This window comes from Equus asinus, chromosome 1 (genome assembly GCF_041296235.1).
Source record: "Equus asinus isolate D_3611 breed Donkey chromosome 1, EquAss-T2T_v2, whole genome shotgun sequence".
Lineage (NCBI taxonomy): Eukaryota > Metazoa > Chordata > Mammalia > Perissodactyla > Equidae > Equus > Equus asinus.
The window spans coordinates 100,639,602-100,649,754 of record NC_091790.1 but is presented as its reverse complement, the minus strand read 5'-3'; the positions used below and the strand labels follow the sequence as shown (position 1 = coordinate 100,649,754).

General features: G+C 49.0%; 1 protein-coding gene across 1 annotated transcript; it reads left to right on the top strand.

Annotated features, from left to right (window-relative positions):
* Positions 1-5,179: 5,179 nt before the first annotated feature.
* On the top strand, positions 5,180-8,951 carry PPIA (peptidylprolyl isomerase A). Its single transcript, XM_014828325.3, has 5 exons — positions 5,180-5,436; positions 7,579-7,609; positions 7,698-7,786; positions 7,928-8,100; positions 8,614-8,951. Exons 1-5 carry the CDS (start codon positions 5,248-5,250, stop codon positions 8,744-8,746), a joined length of 615 nt encoding a protein of 204 aa, XP_014683811.2. The 5' UTR covers positions 5,180-5,247; the 3' UTR covers positions 8,747-8,951.
* Positions 8,952-10,153: the final 1,202 nt, after the last annotated feature.

Sequence of the window (10,153 nt, the reverse complement as noted above, 5' to 3'; positions counted from 1 at the left end):
ACCTGGCCGGTCCCCCCATGGCTTTTTTGTGTAGAAAGACTATTCAGGGGTTATTTTGCTATAATTTAACAACTGATATTTAATTTATTAAAGTCACCATTTTAAAACCTAGTTCTTCAGCGTACACATCATATTTCTTCACACATCATATTTGTCTCTTTATAAGTATAGCAGATTTGAACTCTTTTAACAATCTTCAAACATTTAAATTGCATTTATAAACATCATACATTTGGTTTCCTTTTAAAGTATTTAATTGTCCAAATTAACAAAGAAAACCTCTCTGAGCGTTAAATACTTCTAATAAGCTTTTAAATATGTTGAACCTCAAGTTCTCTGAAATGTTAAAATAAAATACATAAACTTTGTAATATTTCAATTTGAAACCAGAGGTCTAAATCAATTTTTAACTACACAATTTTAAAAGCAGTTATTGGGCAGGAACAGGCAGTTACTAAAAATAAGTACACGGTTCTTTTCGGGGTGAGGGAAATGTTCTAAAATTAGATAGTGAAGAAATTTGCACAGCTCCGGATTTACTAAAAATCGTTGAATTGTATGCTTAAAATGAGTGGATTTATGGTATGTAAACTATATCTCAACAAAGCCATTAAAAAAGAAAATGCATATGTAAGTCAAAGAGAGGGAAAAAACTACTGTGTATTTTAACACCTAACTGAGGTAGGTAATGGTCAGACCGGTCTGGCTGTGGACTGGAGCCTTTTGGCCACCCCGCATGCCTGCACGGAGACCCTGTTCTCAGGACTGGACAGCACACTGTCTGCATGCCGCCCCCTGCCTCCAGCCCTCACTGGTGGAGTGTGCACCTCTGGCTTCGTAGTATGTATTTTTGCTTCGTTTTTGTTTTTTTGAGGAAGATTAGCCCTGAGCTAACATTGACTGCCAATCTTTCTCTTTTTGCTTAAGACTGGCATTGAGCTAACATCTCTATATATGGGATGCCTACCACAGCATGGCATGCCAAGCGGTGCCATGTCTGCACCTGGGATCCAAACCGGCGAACCCTGGGCCACCAAGAAGTGGAACGTGCAAACTTAACCGCGGTGCCACCAGGCCAGCCCCTATTTTTGCTTCTTCCACCAAACATCTTTAAGTCTGATGGAATCCTCAGACACAGAAATGTCTTTTCTGTCCGTATCTGACCATCTCTGCACTTGACAGGCATTCGGAACTTCTTCATATACTTCCCAGGCCCACAGAGCTCTTAGGCATGGGAAAATATCCTACTGGAATTTTGGTTATTGCACACAGCTTTTCTGACTTCTGACCACGGCTCAGTAGGCCCATTCTACTGAGAGCACCTTTGAGCTGCACCCTGCCCTGGATTTTTAGTGTATAAACAAAGTCCTGCCCCAGCCACTGCTGATGGCAGTTTCTCCTTCTCGCTGCTGAAGGCATTCTGAGCCTGGGTTACTGCAGCTTAGAGCTGAGAACCTCATGTCATCAAGGGGGTCAAATGTCAGCGGTCATTGAGGCCAGCCCTGTGGCCGAGTGGTTAAGTTTGCGCGCCCCGCTTCAGCGGCCCAGGGTTTCACCAGTTCGCGTCCTGGGCGCAGACATGGCACCGCTCATCACGCCATGCTGAGGCGGCGTCTCACATATCACAACTGGAAGGGCCCACAACTAAAAATACACAACTATGTACCAGGGGGCTTTGGGAGAAAAAGGAAAAAAAAAATCTTTAAAAAAAAATGTCAGTGATCATCAAGCAAAGGAGTCCATTGGGTTTGTAAATCAGAGGTCCCTGGAGGAAAGAGTGAGCGGTCAGGACAACAGTGTAGACTATTCTTGCAAGTGAGTTAGTTAAAAGTGAAGAGAAGGTGGCAGAGGAGCTGCTTCCAAGGCTGGGGGATGGAGAGGATCTGGTCAGCCGCAGGGAGAGATGCTGAAAGGAGGGGAAGGAAGAACAGCAGTGGGGCCTGGATGGACTGTGCACAGGAGAGAGGCCGGATGGGGGAAGGAAGTGAGGGTGCCGGCAGGCATCAGCAGCCGTGTAGCTGTGGGGGCAGCGGCTGAAGTGAAGCTGCCTGATCACCTGGACCTTTTCACGCCCCACTAAATGTCAAGAGGCAGGAGTACCCACTGCCGCCCAAACGGAGTACAGAGTCGCACAGTCTGGGGAGCGTGTGCGAATAATAACTACCCCATGGGAGACGCACTCCAGGGCCAGGTTTTGTTGGGCCTTTCATCACGTGCATGCGAGGCTATTGACCTCAGTTATGCATATTCATTCAACACACTTTTACTGAGTTTTGATATTGCAGGGTGTGGCCTGCAGGTGAGAGAAGGCTCTGGGAGAGCTAAGGAAGGCTTCCCATGGGGACCACAGGGCGGAGCTCTGCTGGTGGAGAGGAGAGGGGCACTGCACAGGTGAAGGACGAGCCCTGGATGGGCCGGGCTGGGGGCAGAGTGGTTGAGTTCACGCCCTCTGCTTTGGCGGCCTGGGGTTCATGGGTTTGGATTCCAGGTGTGGACCTACACGCAGCTCATCAAGCCATGCTGTGGTGGTGTCCCACAAACAAAAAATAGAGCACAGATGTTAGCTCAGGGACAACCTTCCTCACAATAAATAAATAAATAAATAATAAAAAGGATGAGCCCTGGAAATGCAGGGTGGGGCATGGTAATGAGTTCAGCGTGGCAGGAGAAATGTCAGCCACGAGACTGGAAAGCAAGCCAGTTGGGGACAGTCTGTGAAGGGGCTGGTCACATTCTGTCCCGTGGGTGACCAGAGGCCTCAGAGGAGGTTTTAGAACATGGGACTTACAATATCAGCTGATTTTCAGAATGACCATTCCGGAAGCACCAGGAAGAAGAGAGGTAAAGTAACTACTTAGGAGGCTGATTGGAAAGGCCAAGCAAGAGCTGTAGCAGGGGAGAAGGAGGAGGGGGTCTGGGGATGAGTAAGGCCTGGAGAGGAGGGGGGAAGACTAGAGATGGGAGGGGAGGGGAGGTGGCAGAGCTCCGTCTGAGGGGTTCATCCATGAGGAGAGACCCAGCAGGAAGGGAGGATCCATCTGGAGCTCTGGAGTGAGCTCGGGGCTAGAGTTCGGTTTAGAAGTCACCTGAGAGTCTGAGCCACAGGAATGGATGAGGTTGACCACGGCAGGCGGGTAAGGAACAAAACAAGACCAAATGTGTAGCTCTGATTGGAGAAATCTGTGACAGAGTTCAAGGGGGAAGGGTCAGAGTTGGAGAAATGGGAGAGAAAGTGCAGGCTATCAAGGAAGCTGCAGAAGCAGGAGGAGATGAACATGCCTGGCAGAGGGCAGTGTCAGGGAAGATGCAGCCTCGAAAAAGCCCTGGATTTGCAGAAATCACTGGTGGTCCCAGCAGGGGCCACTTCCACTCAGCACTGACAGCAGAAGCAGGATGGCAGAAGTACCAAGCCAGGCCCTGGGCAAGGAGCACACACAAGACAAGTTACCCTCTTCCAAAGTAGTCTGTCTTTACAGTTTTGAATAACCTGATTTTTTTTCCTGTTACATTCTCTTTTGTGCAGAGACATTTTTAAGAAAAGCATTTGTTTATAATATGCTACATGACCAAAGTCACAGTTCTGCTTGCTGGTACAGAACACCTCTGGCTAGCCAGATTGGGACACTGTTGAATTTGGATGGATTTGCTTCTGGTCTGAATCATCCAAATAAGGCACAGACGGCCCACATTCCTGAGGTTCTGTGCCTGCTGATAGCTTACTCAGTTAGGAAGTCCAGTTCAACAGATAATGCTAAGACAGGATCCCCTACAATACTGGCTCCCCGCTTAACAAACAAGACATGTGCACATTTACTTTCTTGAGTGTACATACTGCATGCCTGTGTGGATGAAGACCTAGAACCTTGCTGTGACAATGCTGATGGCGAAGAGAAGGCAGGGCTTTAAATGGTAGTGTGAGGGAAGTCATAAAGGATGATTTTATTATTCGTGCATGCACTCATTCATTTCCCAGCTGCTCTAAGGTTCAGCTTGGAGAAGAGAAAAGCTGAAGGCGTTTAGGCCTGAGGGCCATTTTTTTCAGTGTCAGATGAGGACAAGTAGCTTCCTCAAGGTCACAAAGCACCAGGTGATGTCAAATCAGCACAAAAGGCAGTTTCCAATTCTGGCTTTGCTAACACTCATAAACGGGTTACTCTGAGCAAGATATTTAACCTCGAGGATACTTACTTTCCACATCTGTAAATGGGGATAAGGAGGTGGCTGTGAAAACAAAATCACTCTCTCAATCCTAGCACACGTAGGCTCATGATGCCATCATTAATAACGATGGCAAGATGCCAGACCCAGGACTTTACCTATCAAAAGAATTCTCATTTGATTCTCACAACTCTATCCCGGTTTTGCAAATGAAGAAACTTTTGAGTTTTACAGATCTTAAATAATATTCTGAATATTGCAACTAAATGACAGAGGACATAGAAATTCCCTCTGCAAAGTTTTCTGAACCAAAGACTAGGGTCACAGAAGTGCATTTAGTACTAGTAATAAAAGTATGATTAATGTCTTTGCCTGAAAGAACTCACTTTTAGATTGTTGCTTTGTCTTTCATCCAGAAGTCAGAGCACAATTCTGCCTCTGAAAGTCGGGGGGCGGGGAGCAGAGATTTTTAAAAGATTTTTAAAAGAGGGCAAAAACGTGCAAAGTGTGTCTTCACAGGTAAGAGCTTGCGCCTGGCTCTTGTCTTAATACCTTTCTCCTGGAGGAAATTCAAGGAGTGTGTGCAAGATATTTTCGGAAAGTAGGGCATTTTGTAAAGATTTCATAACCTCTCAGACGGGGGCGGCTGCGCCTCATCTGCAGTTTGAGAAAATGGTAATGCCTAAGGCCACCTGGTCTCCCCGAGCGTCGCGGGGCGGGGACCCCGAGCGACCTTGGCGGGCGGCGCGACCTTGAGGCCTGCGTTCGCCTCAGTTGCCCCCTCTGCTTAATGGGGAGACGCCCTGCCCGTGGGGCCGGGTGGACGCGCCCTCTGCGCCCCCCTGGGGCTCCCACTGGTCCACTCAGTTCACCCGGGCCGTCCCCATGCCCGGGACCTGTCCTCGTCCCCGTCCTCGCCCCCGCGCCTGCTCCCGATCCCACGCCGCAGCGCCGCGACGGAGCCCCCGGGCGGGAACCTCCTGCGTCCGCCAGCGCGCACGCGTGCCTCCCGTCCCGCCCTTCTGGCGCCGTCTCCGCTCATGGGCCAGCAGCACCATCACTCCGAGAGGTCCGCGGTCGCGATTGGCCATGGCTGAGGCTCGCGACCGGCTGTGGGCGGGGCCCGGACCGGCTATAAAGGAGGCGGGCGGCGCGACTCGTGCCGCTTTGCAGACGCCGCCGCCCAAGAGCTGCCCGTGCCGCTTAGCCATGGTTAACCCTACCGTGTTCTTCGACATAGCCGTCGACGGCGAGCCCTTGGGCCGCGTCTGCTTCGAGGTCGGGTCGGGCGGCGGCGCGGGCGGGTTCGAGCGGGCGGCGGGTGGCGGGGCCGGCCGAGGGGCCCGTGTCGGGCGCCCCGCCTGAGGAAAGCGGGCGGCGCGGCGCCATTTCCTGACGAGGGGCCATTTTGGGAGGCCGGGGGCGGCGGGCAGACAAAGGCGGGGCGGGCGGGGGAGGGGCGGCCGCGCCCTTCCGGCCGCGCACGTGCTCGGACTGCAGGCAGTTGGCCGCAGCGCCTGCTCGCGAGCTTTTGGGGGTCTGCAGCGCCCCACATGGAAGCGGGGTGTCGGCCCCGGCAGCGGCCCTCTCAGGGTTGCCCTCGAGGGCGCGGGAGCCTCGCCTCCGGCCCCGACGCGGCGCTCGCGGGCGGTGTTGGCACAGCCTACCCCGGCTCCTGGAGGCACCGTGCCCGTCCGGGCTGTGAGGAGGGCGCGGGCCGACTGTGGCTTCGCTCGAGGGCTTCGGCTGGTCTGAGGTGGTGGGGTCTTAGGACTCGGCTCCCGGCGCCCCTCCCCGCGCGAGCGGAAACGTGCAGGCGGCCTTCCCTCTGTCTTCCGCCGCGGTGACGACGCCGGGGGAGGCGCCCAGCCCCTCCCGGGCGTCCCCGCACAGAAGGGCGAGTCGCGACTGGCGGCGCCGCAAACCTCTTCCTCCCGGGGTGGGTGCTTTCCTAACTAGTTCCGAGATGCGGGGCGTGCTTGCCGATCGGCTTGCAGTCACAGCAGTGTGTGCCCTGAAAACGATGGCTGCGGTTCCGTTCTGGTTCGCCCGACATGGCAGGGCTCGGCGTGTATGTAACGCTGAGCGGTTTTATTTTCTTGGGCGGCTTCTCAAAGATCCTGCAGTGATGGGGTTTTAGGATTCCGAGAATAGGTTTGCCCGCATGTGGGGGATGAGGCCGGGGCGTGGGGGTTCCTGCCATTTTGCTTGTTCAGTCTTCAGCGTCTGGTACGTAGTAGGCGTTTAAAGGCTTGTTAGAGAAACGTTAAGTCCTAGTCACTGTGCACCTAGTTTTTATCTGTAGTCAGAGGTGGTAATTGACAAGGGCCCACGTGGAAACTTGGCCTGACCCTAAAAACTCGGAGAAATATTACATTCTATGGGATCTACACCCTGGTTTTACCCGTAGACAGTTAACTGACTGGGGTCCACGTGGAAACTTGGCCTTAGCCTAAAGCTTTGTAGCTTGTCAGTCTCGGGTTAGCCAGAGGGCTTAATGGAAATGAGATAGGAGCCGCGGGGGAGCCCTTGGTGAGAACGCTGGTGGGACTGCCAGTAAGGGCTTTGACTTCAGTAAGAGTCTAAAAGGGAAGTTGTAATAAATTGAGGACAGAGCTCTGAGAAAAGTTAATACAAAGAGACCATATATTTTAGGTGCACATACTTAAAAAGCTAAATAACAAGGTTTTCCTAAGGAGAATGTGCACGTATTTAGTAGGTGATTTAGTCACAGATCTCTGGAATAGTTCATAAAATGCTTCTTAAAAAGCTGTTTAAATGAAAAGGCTTGTAAATGTTTTTAACAGTGTTTAAGCTGTTTTTCAAGCCAAAATGTTTTATACATGCAGGAGAGGTTAAAGCAGCTGCGCTAGAAACCAGTCTTTATTTTTTACCCCATTACTAGGTAAGGGACCTGGAAACCAAGAAGTGACTGCTCATCTAATCCATAAAGCTATGTTAACAGAATGGAGGTAGTAGCATTTTCATTACCAGTGACTAAAATAACAGCTATTGACTCCCCTGATGGTGTAGAAGTACTTGCTGTTCCTGAAAATCTTGTCCTTAGGTTCCAGCTGAAGTTGGGGGAGGTGATGAACATTTGAGAAGCCATATATCTGTTTAGAAGTAGGTGTGATAATACCTCAAACTTCTAAGTCACTTTTTAGAAGCCTCACACTATTTAAGTCATTACCGGTTCTGGATTTTTGGCATGTCTTTGGGTTTCAGGTTGCTTAACCCAACCCCACAGGGCCTTAAGGTTGTCAGGAGCAGTTCTTATTTGGGATCCAAAGTAATTACTGGAGAAGCATTCTATTCTAGTGAGAAAACGATGTTATGATTCAGAAGCCCCTAAAGACACGGGTACTAAGCAACAAAATATGTAAGCAGATGTTAATCAACTGTCATTTTCTTTTACAGCTGTTTGCAGACAAAGTTCCAAAGACAGCAGGTTAGTTTTCTTTTACTTTTCAAGTTTAAGAGGTATTCTGGTTTTACTTGCTGTGTGTGTATAAATACATATATAATTTTTTTAACAGAAAACTTTCGTGCTCTGAGCACTGGGGAGAAAGGATTTGGTTATAAAGGTTCCTGCTTTCATAGAATTATTCCAGGATTTATGTGTCAGGTATGAAGTTTACTGATTCTGCTTTGGGGTTCAGTTTGGGGTTGAGCCAAAAGATTGGGATTGATGAAGTTTGAACCTTGCAGACTTGGCATGTTTTCCGATTATGTTGCCAAAAGTGATAGGTTCCTCTCATGTTCACAGGGTGGTGACTTCACACGCCATAATGGCACTGGCGGCAAGTCCATCTATGGGGAGAAATTTGATGATGAGAATTTCATCCTGAAGCACACCGGTCCTGGCATCTTGTCCATGGCGAATGCTGGGCCCAACACAAATGGTTCCCAGTTCTTCATCTGCACTGCCAAGACTGAGTGGTAAGCGCAGAGCGCAGCAAAGGCAGCCAAGGAACACTAATTACTTGCTTCAACGTTTCCCTGCTGTTTCCATCTTTGAGGTTATAGAATGGCATGAATAACTACAGGTTTTAATAGTGTGCTGTAGAAAGCAAGATACTATAAAAGCAAAACAGCATTTAGCTGGGTAGTTAAGTGTGGTACTTGAATTAGTGTGTGATTTGTTGGCCCTTTTTTAGGGGTCCATTGTAAACTTAAGATTAACAGCAATTGGAGAATCTTAAGCCACGTTTTTGATGATTGGCTCGTTGTTAATCCAGGGTGTTGCCATTTCTTTTAGATAAACGGATAAGATAATGTTTCCAGTATTTAGCCTAGTCAACATTAACTGGTAGTGAAGCTGGATAAGCCACCCTTCTGGTGTTCTCTTGGGTATGTTACATTGATTTGTGGAGCAGTGTTGTCTTAACGGACAGTGCAGGCTGCTTATTTATCTCTGGTCACTGGTGGTTGTGATGGTTCTTCTGTTTCCAGGTTGGATGGCAAGCATGTGGTCTTTGGCAAGGTGAAAGAGGGCATGAATATCGTGGAAGCCATGGAGCGCTTTGGGTCCAGGAATGGCAAGACCAGCAAGAAGATCACCATTGCTGACTGTGGACAAATCTAATAAATTTGACTTGTCTTATCTTAACCACCAGACCATTCCTTCTGTAGCTCAGGAGAGCACCCCTTCACCCCCATCTGCTTGAAATATCCTATAATCTTGGTGCTCTCGCTGCAGTTCTTTGGGTTCCATATTTTCCTTATCTCCCTCCAAGTCTAGCTGGATTGCAGAGTTAAGTTTATGATTATGAAATAAAAACTAAACAACAGTTGTCTGTCCTTGTTTGGGTTAGGGTATTGATGTAGGTTTCATTTTAAGCAGCAGTAAGTTACCTCTAAGACAACACTTGGTATGTTTGCTTAATTCCACAGAGTAGTTTGTTTTTTGTTTCCCTGATCCAAGAATTAAATGATGCTGGGAGTCTCCCCAAGGTAAGCTGTGAGTGGAATACTGAAGTTGTAGGAAGGGGCAGGGAAAAAACAAGTTAAAACTTAACGGGATTGTGAGTAGGTTGGACCACTGCTGCTTTAAGGGTGACAGTGGGAAATTCCCACTGGTCACATTTAGAGGTATTCAGTGTTATAACCAGAGTTGTAACATGGAAAATGATGGCTCATTTTAACGAGGCTTAATTCCACCATATTGTATGGTGGTGTTCCTTTGAAGCATCGGGCTTTAGACTCGGGAGAAGGATCTTTGGACCATGTTCCTGAAATATTTGGAGCTATTTCAGGTTGAGAACGTAGATGAAGGGTAAAAGGTTTATAATAGAGCTTAATTAACGTGGGAAATTCTTGGCAATGTTGACTGATAGAGAAGGGCAGTGCAGGCCAGCTTCCTGGTGATGTCTTGGCTGCAGAAGGGGTTTGGCTGTGTGTGACCCCACTACAGCTGTAGCGGCCAGTTAACTTCCTCTAGAGTAGGGAGCCTCTTCCCAGTATGGGTTGTAGAGACCCCTCCAGGATCTTCTGAGGTCTTGCAGTTCCTCCATAGTCTAAACCTGACCAGGCCGAGCCGTAAGATGGAGCTGAGTGAGGCCTTTCTGCACTCCACGAACTTGTTTTCCCTTAAGATCAAGTGTGTGTGTGTGCAGTGAGAAATTAGCTGCATAGGCGGAAGGAAACCTGTTAGGACAATCTTGTAACAGGTGCAAGCTGAGAATACTTCTCAGCCACCTTGCTGTTTCTGGGGTTGCTAATTGACCTAAAAACCACTTCATCTGTTGTAGTGGTGTGAGGTCTGCTAGACCGCTTAATGGTTTGTAGCTGTAGTCGGGCTTCTGGCTGATTGCTTTTGCACTAAAGGCTGGTTCCTGCTTAGGTGTGCATTTCAGTCCTCTACATCTTAGTGTCCTCTGGGTAACTAAGCAAGCACTGGCAATGTCTGGATGACAAGGTCCCCAGGTGGAGATAGACATGGTCTCCTCAGTCCAGTCTTACTCCCTTAGTTAATAAACCAGCCCTCATTAAC